This window comes from Impatiens glandulifera, chromosome 8 (assembly GCF_907164915.1).
Source record: "Impatiens glandulifera chromosome 8, dImpGla2.1, whole genome shotgun sequence".
Taxonomy (NCBI): domain Eukaryota; kingdom Viridiplantae; phylum Streptophyta; class Magnoliopsida; order Ericales; family Balsaminaceae; genus Impatiens; species Impatiens glandulifera.
This window is the reverse complement of record NC_061869.1, coordinates 24,421,592-24,434,934: the sequence shown is the minus strand read 5'-3', so window position 1 is coordinate 24,434,934 and position 13,343 is coordinate 24,421,592. Positions and strand designations below refer to the sequence as shown.

Sequence of the window (13,343 nt, the reverse complement as noted above, 5' to 3'; positions counted from 1 at the left end):
TCGTCTAGAGGACTAGTTCGACATCTGTCATCATGGACATCATGGATGACTGCGATTATAGTAGAGATGATAATTGCAATTGTAAAAGTAATAGCAAAATGCACATGCAAATAACATGACCTATAGATAAATATCTCATAAGGTTTTATATATTTGCTTTTAAAAGATCTTTTGATATTACATGTTTCAAAATTTCGGAGTTCTTAAAGTTTGTTATTCATTATACTAGGCTTTCTAACTTATGACATTTATACAAAAGGGGAAAGATTGGAGTTTTTGTTCAAGGGGAGCGAGTTTAGTTATAACATGTAGAGGTGACAAAGCCTTCACTTTCTACTTCCACCTCTTGATATTACATGTTGGAACTCTTCGATGATCTGATCAATATAGTTCTTTCTATCTTTTAGGATCCCCATTTTGACTGTGTCGTTCCATAGATCAAGGTAGTGGACAAAGTCTTTGTGCTCGATAGGAATGTTTATGGCGACCACACAGTCACGACAAGGAGGCATAGAGTCTCTCCTGAATTCCTTAAAGAGCTCGTTAGTGTGATAAAAAGTGATCCATTCAAGACCCATAAGTTTCCGCATGGGTTTATCATCCAGGAGGTAGAGTATTTTCTTAATACCATACCAGAACATAAGCTCACATATGGAGTAGTTGTTGTTGACATGTATCTTTGTCTTGGCGCTCCTAATACATCAACATTAGAGGAAGGCGCTCATCACATTTCTAGAAAGTGGAGGAGGTATACGCTCCATCTTTTCCAGAAGACAAATATAGAGGATGATTGGGGATCATTTCATATTGAGATTGTAGATGAAATAGAATTCGTTTAGCCCTAGAAGCATTTCATCTAAGATGATGCCAGTGGGATCCTTATCTCTTGCCTTGAGATGGTAGACAACTTCCAGTATTCTGGAGGATGGAGCACGATCGTCGGTTGGCGCAAGGAGAAACTGAGTCATCATGATTGTGACGGTGAGCAAAGAGGTGGTGAAATTCAGAGGGATTTCTCTATTTGAGTGGCCAAAGTTATCCATTGTGGAAGATCGAGGTAAGTTCTTGCCAGAATCTTGTCCGTCGTAGTCTTTGTATACCTGAATTCTTTGTTGAGTAGACGTCGGAGGAACATGGATTCTGTGTAGGGTTTAAGTCTTATGATTTTCTCGTTATTAATCATCATAATGGCCTTAAATTCTTCAATGGTTGGACATATCTGGCGATCTCCTAACATGTAGCCCTAAAACCCAAATCCCATTTTCGTTGCATTTCCATGAAGTTATGATGGATTCTGAAGTCGATGTTTATAGGGAAGTATAGAGACCGTAGGTTCGATAGTACCATTCCCTTTCATGGAAATGATGACTTTAGAGGAACAGATCGTCGTTTTCAGGAAGAGACATTTTGTGATGTATAATCAACTTTGACAAATATGTCGTTTGATTTTGATAAAAGCAAATATGCTTAAAGATGTTTATTATATCTATTATAGATGTATACATTTATAATAAATAAGCTTGTACAGGTTTGACTTTGTCGAGACTTTGTTGTTTGAGCACGTCAAACAATGTTTGGGAAAGTTAACCAGGTTTTATGTGCTAAGATTCTATCGAGTTTGGATTAGAATCTCTCCCCATCATCGCTAAGATCGCATCCCGAGGGATGTATCAAAGCCGAAAAGAGGGATCCACTTTGGGTTCCTAGTTTTTCCTCACGTAGGTTCGATACATGAGTGATACATTTTGGGGTTTTCTAGAAATTATTAGGATAGATCCTAGGTATTTTAGGGTGATGGACCCTGTGAGATAGACTATTGTGAAGGTTTTGTAAATGTTATAAAAAAAAGTTATATAGCCATAATTTAGTTTATTTTATTTAAAATAAATTCGTTAAAATCGATCCCAAGTAGAGTCGCCAAGAAAGTTGTGACCCCCAGAAAACGGCTCCCCTCCATAGCTTAGCACATGTCGTGGACATGTGGCAATATCGGGGAATTTATCGTAGGGTGACTCTAGGTTCGATGTATTTCAACCTGGGTTTGCGTTTCAGGCTTCTTTTAAAAGAAAACATTATTTTAATCATTTTTAAAATAATGCCTGGAAGCTTTTGTGATTAATTATGTAAAAATAATTAATCTTGTTCAAATTTTAATAATTTGGGGCCAAATAATAATTTGGCCAAAATCCGGTTAAAATGAATTAAACATAAATAATTTAAGAGATTATTTATTTGAAATTCAGAGTCACCAAATGATTTTATGAAAATCAATAAAATGATATGTGTACAAAAGTATTTATACTAGTATTTCTGTAAGGGATTCGTGTTTCAGTTACGCTCGAGAAAGAGCTTTCACGTTATGTCATCTACGCTTATCAAAGGATGGTTCAAGATTTTTAAAATGAACAAAGTCTAGCTATTTAAAATTTATTTATAACATTTATTTTCTTCAATTAGTAGTCTAGGGTTCTAAACAAGGATAGATTTAGATTGCGTAAATAATTGTACAAAATTATGTAGAAGGGCGTACATGCGATTGCGTTGATATATTACTGAGTATAAAGTCTGAAAAATATCAGAAATGTGTTAAAATTTAACAATAAATTCCAAACATGACCTTAGCCAAAATATTGGTTTAGGAAATATCCCAAAAGTATTAAAATATCATTTTCTGGCCTTTCGGAATTATTTGAAAATGGGTTCGGGTTCCAAAATTACAAAAATAATTTTGAACTTTTAAAAGTAGAACCAAACAAGCCTTAGGACCCGAGTCCTAGGGTTTGGGTTCAGTTTTAGGAATTTGGGCTCAAATAGGCTCGGTCTAGACTAGGGTGGCCTTGACTAGGGCTCGGGCGTATAGGTCTTCGGGTTCGGAGGGATTACTTCTAGGTCTTTGGGTTTGGGTTCAAACTCAAGAAAACGAAATTTTACAAAATACAATTTTTAAGATTAATTTTTCAAAGATTTTATTCAGGTTCATTTGATTTGATTTCTTTCAATAGAAAGTTCAAACATGATATAGGGAATGATTTAAAAAAAATAAATCACATGAACAATCTCTAAAACAGATCAAACCGATCAAACTAGAAAATATTAAAAATATTGAAACTTTCAATTACAAATTGAAATATAGAGCTTTTGGATTCATATCAACAGTTGGAGAACACTCATTGGATGTATTGGAGGTTATCCAGAAGCCTAGATCAAAGTAAGGATCGTTGGAGAAGGTTTTGACAAAAACCAGTTCTTGGTCGGATCTTCAAACTTTGATTCAGTTTGTGTTATGATATAATTATTTGATCGTTTCTTATAGAAATCTTAAGGGAGTATTTATAGTCGATTAGGTCGGTTGAGGTATCTTAATTCAAGTCGAATTTGATGATCTCCGATCTTATCCCTAATTCTTATCCTCTTCGTGGCAGCCTATTTATAGGGCAAGGTGGTCAACATATCTAAGGGATATTGTAGGCGATGACGAGACAAAGATAAGGGTGAAAGAATCTTCGGATAAGGATAAAAGATGAAGGCGCTAAAGCTTCTATAAGAAATGTGCCAGCGAGCGTCGCGATTCCGGTGAGCGTCCAACTACAACAAAGAAGATGACCCAAAACGGCGTTGTTTCATGGCGCAATTAGCCATTCCATCAAGTACGTCAGCGATTAGGCTAACGGCGTTAGCTTGTCCTATGTGGAAGACGCACTAAATTCGTTATAACGGGTTGTGTGGCATGTTCTTGGGCTAAATTCATTTGATGGCCACAAATGTTGCTATAAAGATTAAACATAATTATTGTTGCACTGGATCATCAGATTTATTTTTATAAAAAAGATTATTTAAAGTTGTTTTTTAATCCATGTTTTGCGTTTTTCTTACCAAATATTTCACAAAAATATTTTTAGAATCATAATAAAAATTTTAATAATATTTTTATTTTTTTGGAATTTTGGGGTATTTATTTAATTATTTTTAAGTCATAAATTACACATAATTCATGATTAAATTTTAATTAAATAATTTTAAACCCTTCTTAGGTTTAATTCGAGTAACATAAATAAAATATTTTAATCTCAAATTGTTTTTGGAATTTTGAATAATTTTCTTAATTAGGGTTTAATTATCACAATAATTAACCCGTAATTTAATTTTAATTCATTTTTTTTGGGTTATTTTGAATTTAAAAATTCAATATAATATTTTAATATTATTAAAAATAATTATATTTGTAAAATAAGGTAAGTTAAACAATTTTTAATATTTTTTATTTAGATTACAAACTTTTTTAATCAATAATTCTTTTTTTATTAATTATTTATTAGATATAGCATTATTTTAACTCATTTTTTTAATTCAATTTTCTTAAATAAATTATATATATCACTATTTACACCCATACTTTGATGTCATTATTTTATTTAGATGGATAGTCGAAACGAATCTCAACAAATTCAACATACTCAAACTCAACAAGTTCAATATACACAATTTATTGGTGAGAATTCTCAAACACCTATTATTGTTGTTGATGATAATGATAATATTAATGCAAAAAGTAAAAGGGAAGTAGGTAGTAGAAGTGAAGTTACTCCTCCAACTAAGAAATCATCTGAAGTTTTGAATCATTTAAAAAAAACTTAATTATATTCCAAAATTTCTTAAGGTAGTATGTAATTATTGTGAAAAAAATAATGAGTGTGCCTCTAAAAAACATGGAACAATTAATAGGTCATTTAAGGAATCAGTGTAAGAAGTCACCCTATAGATTTTCTGAGAAAACATTGATCAAAGTATTTTGTCTTTTGAAACCAAAAATGGTTATGACAATTCTATAAATATTGTACATTATAATGTCGAAGTTTATAGGAAAACTTTGAATTCAATGATTATTATTGATGAGATGTCTTTTAGAGTGGTTGAGGGGAAGGCTTTTAAGAAGTTTTGTCAAGCAATATAACCTAAGTTTTATGTTCCTTTCGTGTTACTAGGGCTAAAGATTCTATTAAAAGTTTCTTATAAGAGAATGAGAAATTGAAAATAAGTTTGAAATCACAATGTGTTTGTTTAAAAACAGATACGTGAACTTCAATACAAAACATCAAGTACATGTGTTTAACCGCACATTAGATAGATGATAAATGGAACTTGCATAAGAAAATTGTAATTTTTTGTCAAGTTTCAAATCATGAAGGCGTGACCATTGGAAATATGATTGAAAATTGTATGATAAATTGAGAAATTGAAAAGATTTTTATGTATAAAGGTGGATAATTCTAGCTCTAATGATGTTTTTCTCAATCATTTGAAAGATTAACGAAGGATTAGGAATCCATCATTTTTGAAAATAAATTTCTTCATGTGCAATGTACCGCATACATCGTCAATTTGATTGTGAAAGAAGGTCTAAAGGATCAATGTGATTCAATTATCAAGATTCGTAACGTAGTGTATTATGTAACATCATTGCCCTTTAGATTAGAAGCTATCAAGATGATGTCCGAAAAGCTAAATTTTTCCACTAATAAACTTGTTTAGTTGGATGTTTAAACAAGGTGGAATTAAACTTATCTAATGCATGAATTAGAAGAAAGTTTGAAAAAGTTTTTGAGAGACTTGAGGAAGAAATAAATTATAAATATCTTACATTTTGGAGGAGGAAGAGTTAAGTAATGAGGATGTATTTGATGTTACAAAAGAGAATAAAAAAGAAAGAAATAATATCGGTCAACCAACAAAAAGTTATTGGGAAAGTGCTAGAATCTTTATACGATTTTTGAAGATTTTCTATCATGTGACCTTAAATGTCTCTTTCACTTTACGTGTGACATCTAGTAAATTTCTTAATGAGTTTATATCGATTCAAATGAAGATTTCTCAAATGGCTAAGAATAGTGACCCGATATTGAGTGTAATGACCAAGGGAATGACTAAAAAGTTTGATAAGTATTTGGGAGAGATTGAAAAGAATAACATCGTATTGTACATTACAGTTGTCTTTGATCCAAGGTACAAGTTGAAATATATCAAAATTTACTTTACTAATATGTGCAATTCTTTTGATGAAATAGAAGAGACAAATTTTTTTAAACATTCTCTCATATATTTATATGACTTTTATGCTAAAAATATGTCAATGGAATGTGGAAGTTGTTCTTCAAATGGATTACAAATATATGTAAATGAAAACAGTTTAGAAGATGATAAAAGTTGCTCATTTGTTAATCAATTAATGCAACATGTTATGGAGGAAAATTCTAGGGAGAGTCAAACTGATATTGAAAATTATTTATCCGATGAAATTATAGAATTGACTAATAAAGAGTTAATTTATTGGCTTAGTGGAAAGTTAATGGATACAAATATCCATTTCTTTCGTCAAACTATTATAGATGTGTTAGCAATACCAATTTATGTTGTTGCTTCGAAACTAGCTTTTAACAGGGGAGGAATAGTTTTTTATGAATTTCGTAGCTCAATGAGTCCTAAAACGGTTGAGGCACTTATTTGCACACAAGATTGGTTGCGCTCAAAGCCTCTTAGACATGTGATCGAAGATATATTAAGTGATATTCATATTATTGAAGTTATTGAAGAAGGTGTGTGTTAATTCATCATTTTTTTAATTTAATTATTTTTTATAATCTAATATTTTGTTGTTTAATATATGAAAAAATGTCTATCAATGTAGTTATGAACGAAGAGTCATAAAATGTACCAGAGATGACATGGAGTGTGCTAATATAGTAGTTTTGTGCAAAATTATGTCTAATGTTTAACAGTTTTTGGGTATTATATTTGAAACAGTTTTTTAGTCGTTTATTTGTGTGTTTCTCAAATTATGTTATGTAATTGAAGGTTTAAACATGTCTTGTGTTGTTTTGGAAATATATTTATGTTCGAATCATACACTTTTGTGTTTGATTATATTTATATTTGAGTAGTTTTCTTTAGTGTAATTTAAGTAATGTCCATATTTTAAAACGTTTTTAATGCTTGTTTAAAATTCTTTCTACAATTCTTCAAGGATAAAACCGATCAAAACCGACTAAAACCGTCTGAACCAAAGTTATAACTAATCAAATTGAACCGTTGTTCCACCGACAACCGACAAGTGAAGATTTTGGAAAACTAATGTTGACGGTTGGGATAACTATTTAAAAAAAAATGACCGAACAGATCTTCTTACACTCTTAGAGCCAACCCTCTTGTTATCTACGCAACTAGTCTATGGACTATAGTGGTGTAAAATTAATGTATTTAGTTTTCCACTCGATTCGAAAGACGATGACAACCTCCTTTTCTATTTCACACAATTGGTTTATGGACTATAATAGCGTGAAATTAATGTATATGTAAGACCTCCACCAGCACAAAGACGTAAACTCTTTGATTATCTCGCATAGCTTGTCTTCGGACCGTAATAGTTTGAGATTAATACATAGCATTCATTAATCCATAGAATAATGAAAACAAAAGTGTTGTCTCACATAGCTAGTCTCCGGACCATAATAGTTTCACATTAATACATTATTTTTATCAATCTGAAAGATGACGCAAAAATCTCATATAGTGTTTCTTAATGTCTCGATATCCATGCTCGAATGATATATTTGTGTCACCATTCAACACGTTGGCTATATTAAAAGACAATACTACCATATTTCACAGATAAAGCAAAGTAAACATAGTTCAAGATCTAAACTCTCTGACAAGGCAAACGAGCACGGGAATCGGGGTATGATCGATCATGTGATCGTTAGATTTTATATGTCCATCATTTTAATATTTTTTCAAATAAATAAAAAAATAAAAATAAGTTTAAGTAATATTATAAATTAGGTTGTTCGCAAATGTGGTGTCTATGGTGTCAAACTTGGATATACATTTTCCAAAACTCGGTCATAATTTCCAAACTTTGCCCAAGTGGGGTATTCATAAAACAACCATGTTTTATACCCTATATACAATTAAAACTTTGAATATTTTTATAAAATAATTTATTTAATTAATTAAAAAATTTAAAATAAACTTGAAAGGAATATTACATATTTTATGTTTATTTTGTAGGTAAAAAATGATGTGTGCATCAAACAAGGCTCAGGTAGATGCCTAGATCCCAAATCAAACAAGCCCTTCACAGGAATCAGATCCATGCATGGAAAAATTTATTTGAACAAGAAAGATAATAGATTTGGACAGAAAGGAGAGGGAAATGGGAGCGGCGACAAACCCTTTAGTTTGAAGCAAAAAAGTCCGACATTCGCCAATGACCGATGGGTCTCCGAAAAAGACGCGACCTGATTTGATCACCTTCTTCTCTACACGACGATTTCCATGAAAGTAAAAAACAGAAGAGATCGCACATGTTGGCCCATAAATAGAATCACTCACAAAACTTTGAGAAATTTCTATAAAATCTTGAAAAAACGATTACAAGAGTTGTTATCTCTCTCTTATTTTTCTTCCTCTAATAAGAGTAACATACACTTTATTTATACTAAAAAAAAAAAAAAAACTCTTAATTTTCTAATTTAATGAAATTTATTGAAAATATTCTATTTTCCTCATTATTGCAAATATTTTGTTTTCTTCATCATTGCAAATCTGCCGTTTTCCTCATTAATGCAGATCTTCCATTTATTTGTAAACGTTGTAACAGCCAGGAGTAATACAACATTCTCCCCCTTAGTCTTGGCGTGGTTCGAGATCACGAACACCAATCAGGTGTCGCATCATCACCAGTTTTGATGCTGGCAAAGCTTTCGTAAGTATGTCGGCCTTCTGTTCATCCGTTCGAACAAATTCTACTTTGATTTGACTTCCTTCAACACACTCTTGAATGAAATGATATTTCGTGTCGATGTGTTTGCTACGACCTTGAAAAACTAGGTTTTTCATGAGTGCAAGTGCAGACTTGTTGTCAACGTAGAGCTTCACTGCCTTAGGTTTCGAACCACTTAGTTCAAACAAAAATGATTTCAACCAAAGTGCTTGACACGTTGCCGCTGCTGCAGCCATGAACTCTGCTTCACATGAGGATAATGCCACTGTTTTCTGTTTCTGGGAGTTCCACGAAACAAGACTATCGTTAATGTAGAACGCCATGCCCCCCGTACTTTTCCGGTCATCTAGGTCACCTGCGAGATCACTATCAGAGTAACCCACTATTTCCTCGTCACCGCCTCCCTTTCGAAACACTAGACCTAAGTGTATAGTGCCTTGAAGGTATCGAAGTACCTGCTTCATTGCCTTGTGATGTATCTCAGTTGGCCTCTCCATGAATCTACTGACAACACCAACAGCATAAGAAAGATCTGGTCTTGTATGAAGGAGATATCGCAGACAACCAATGACTCTTCGATATTCAGTTGCATCAATCGGTTGTCCTTCGGGATCCTTATAGAGTTGAGCCCTATGCTCCATTGGTTCATTTGTTGAGTTACAATCAAGCATTCCAAATTGGTTCAGCACCTTTTTGGCATATGTTGTCTGCTTGATCGATACACCTCCTTCGAACTGATCTACCTCGATTCCAAGGTAGTATGAAAGCAATCCGAGATCACTCATATCGAACTCCCCCATTATCTGCTTTTTGAAAAGTTTGACACCCTTTGGATCTCCACCTGTTAAAATAAGATCATCCACGTAAATACCAACAATAATTCGGGTATTACCGTTGCCTCTTGTGTACACCGCTTGCTCTTGTGTACACTTTTCGAAGCCCATTTTCTTCAAACTTTTGTCCAACTTTAGATTCCACGCACGAGGAGCTTGCCTTAAGCCATACAATGCCTTTTTTAATTTAAGCACCATATTCTCCTTCCCTGTTGCCTTGAATCCTTCCGGTTGAGTTACGTACACTTCCTCTTCCAGTTCTCCATTGAGAAAAGCTGACTTTACATCGAGATGATAAATTTTCCAACCACAATTGGCTGCCAAGGCAAGAATGACTCGAATTGTGTCCATTCGAGCAACTGGAGCGAAGGTTTCTTCGAAGTCAATGCCTTGTCGTTGCACATATCCCTTTGCAACTAAACGAGCTTTGTGTTGGATCACCTCACTATCTGAGTTTTTCTTGAGCTTAAATACTCATTTGAGTCCAATTACCTTGTGTCCGACTGGCAATGGGACGAGAGACCACATCTCATTCTTCTCGATGGCTTCAATTTCTTTAGTCATTGCTTCTTCCCATTGTGGTTGTCCAACCACTTCATTGTAGCAAGAAGGTTCCTCCGTCTGTGCTAACATCAAGTCTTCAAAATCAAGTGTCATTCGAGGTGTTTCTTCCAAGATATCGGTCATGTTCTTGTATCGAACAGGTCCTTCATCACTCCCAATGTGTCCACCTGACCACGGAGTGGGTAAACCATCGCCTTGGTCTATTTGTTCAGTCACTTGCTCGAGCTGTGGAGGATTCGAGACAACCTCTTGGAACATTTCTGAAGTATACTGTCCTCTTGTCGATCTACTCTCAAATGGGATCGTTTGAATTCCAACATGCTCGTGATTAACCTCTTCGTAAACTTTGAAGGGTTGATCACTCTTTTCATTTTGCCAATCCCATGCTGCACTTTCTTCGAACACAACGTCACGACACACATGGATCTTGTCATTTTGTGGTTCGAGCAACCTGTGTGCCTTACTTCCTTCTTCGACACCTAAATAGACAAACGATTGACTTCTATCGTTTAACTTTTTTAGATGGGGAGTGGTCACCTTGGCATGCGCAGTACACCAAAAAACACGAAGGTGCGCTAGGTGTGTCTTCATTCCAGTCCACATCTCAAATGGAGTTTTGTCTCGAACAGCTTTGGTTGGAACCCGGTTGAGAAGATAGACTGCATGACGAACTGCCTCCCCCCAATACTTGCTCGGGACTGCCATGCTTTTGAGCAACGACCTAGCCATGGCCATCACTGTTCGATTACGCCTCTCCGCCACACCATTTTGTTGAGGAGAGTATGGTGCTGTGAATTGTCGCTCTATCCCTACTTCTTCACACATCTCTCTAAATTCCCTCGAGAAGAATTCACCTCCTCTATCTGAACGAAGGACTTTGATTCGAAGTTCGGTCACATTCTCGACCAATTGCTTCGTCTTCTTAAACGAAGAGCATGCTTCGTCCTTTGTTTTCAACATATGGAGCCACGTCCACCTGGAATTATCATCAACAATTAGTATGAAGTATCGATTTCCTCCTGGGTTTGATGGCGTGATTGGCCCACATAAGTCAATGTGCAACAATTCGAGTGGCTTTTTCGCTCGAAACTTGGCTTCTAACGCAAACGGCTGTCTCGTTTGTTTTGCAACTAGGCATGTTCGACAAAGATGTTTTGGAGGAGAAATTTTTGGAACACCAGCAGCCATTCCCTTATTTATGAGGGACTTTAGTGCTTGGAAGTTAACATGACCGAGACGAGCGTGCCATAACCATGTTGGATCTTCAAGATTAGCTAAAAGACAAACCGTTTTTGCTAATTTCAAGCAAATTTTATATAGTTGATTATGCGTTCGTCTCACTTTCATGATAAGGCATGAAGGGTTCTTAGCGAAGACTTCAAGCTCTTCTCCATCCATCACCACCATGTGACCTGTCTCGGTAAGTTGCCCGAGACTCACTAAATTACTTTTTAAAGAAGGAATGAAAAAAATCCCTCGAGAAGCCACTGGTCGCCATTTTTGCATTCGAACATGATAGAACCTTTACCACAAATTTGTACCGTGGAACCATATCCGAACTTCACCTTTCCAGTGACTGCCTCGTCTAGTTCAAAGAACTTCTCTTTATCGCCAGTCATGTGATTGCTAGCGCCATTGTCCAAGAACCAAGCATCTCTTGATGTCTCATCATTCTTAGCTTCTAGAATTTATGGAGTCAGCTTCATTTCATTCAGCATGACAACATTGATTGGAGGAATCTCCTCCAAGATTGCCATAAGTAATGCTGGTTCGACGTTGTCTGCGTGGGTAAGGTGTGATACCTCGTTCTTCTTTGCTCGACATTGTGTTGAGTAATTTCCCATCTCGTTGCAATTAAAACAACGAATGTGACTCTTGTCTCGAGGAGCTCCTCGACCACCTGAACCACCTTCTTTGTCTTTCCGAGATGGTGCTCCTCGGCCTCCTCTCCCTTGGCCTCTACCTCGGGTTCTACCTCCTTGACCACGGTCCCACTATCTGTGGAATCCTTTTTCCACTAGTTCAATGAGTCTTTCTCGTCCTTTTTCAACCGTGCCTTCCACTCCTCCTGAGTGAGTAGCACTTGTCCTTCGTTTCCTCCAAAGTTTGTGTTTTTCTTGCGCGTACGCTCTTCGAAGACCTTCAGCCTTCCAACAGCTTCCTCAAATGTTAACGTTTCGAGGTTGTAAAACTGCTCGATACCGGCTACTACACTGATAAACTTTTCTGGCACGGTGTCGAAGAGCTTCTTTACTATCGCAATATCATTTAGTGTTTCTCCAAGGCTTGAGTACCTGACTGATATGGATGTGAGTCGACCAGCATATTGATCGAGCGACTCACTATCGTTCATATGCATCCTATCAAACTCACTCTTCAATGTCTGCAATCGTGCATTCTTCACTCGGTCTGCGCCGACGAACCACGTCTTGAGACAATCCCACACTTCCTTCGCCGTCTTCTTATTTGCCACCTGCATTAGAAGATCCTCCGGAAGTGCTTGTAGAAGATGTGATCTCGCCTTCTTATCAAGTCGGACATCAATCTCTGTGCCTTCTACTGACTCGACTGCCTCTCATACTCCTTGGTCCTCCATCATAGCCTGTACACGAATCACCCAACGGATGTAGTTCGTGTGTGTTAGCTGCGGATAGTGGAATATGCCATTGTTTTGCTGCGCTCCTGATGATCCTGCACCCTTCGACATTTGATCCCACCGGATGATTTTGGGCATTCACCTGATGCTCTGATACCAAATGTTGGCCCAGAAATAGAATCACTCACAAAACTTTGAGAAATTTCTATAAAATCTTGAAAAAACGATTACAAGAGTTGTTATCTCTCTCTTATTTTTCTTCCTCTAATAAGAGTAACATACACTTTATTTATACTAAAAAAAAAACTCTTAGTTTTCTAATTTAATGAAATTTATTGAAAATATTCTATTTTCCTCATTATTGCAAATATTTTGTTTTCTTCATCATTGCAAATCTATCGTTTTCCTCATTAATGCAGATCTTCCATTTATTTATAAATGTTGTAACAGCCAGGAGTAATACAACAGCACAAACAAGGACTAGACAAGCAATTTCAGACCGACGGATCTTTGATAAGTGTTCAGGAAATCTCAGATCTACTATTGTGCTTTTGGCTCGAGGCAAAGAGGGCGT

The 13,343-nt window shown here is 35.5% G+C and overlaps 1 protein-coding gene across 1 annotated transcript; it reads right to left on the bottom strand.

Annotated features, from left to right (window-relative positions):
- Positions 1 to 11,861: 11,861 nt before the first annotated feature.
- On the bottom strand, positions 11,862 to 12,880 carry LOC124913204. The gene is made up of 3 exons (XM_047453805.1): positions 12,755 to 12,880; positions 12,257 to 12,646; positions 11,862 to 12,167 (listed from the first exon to the last, which is right to left on the bottom strand). Exons 1-3 carry the CDS (start codon positions 12,878 to 12,880, stop codon positions 11,862 to 11,864), a joined length of 822 nt encoding a protein of 273 aa, XP_047309761.1.
- Between the last annotated feature and the right edge of the window lie 463 nt (positions 12,881 to 13,343).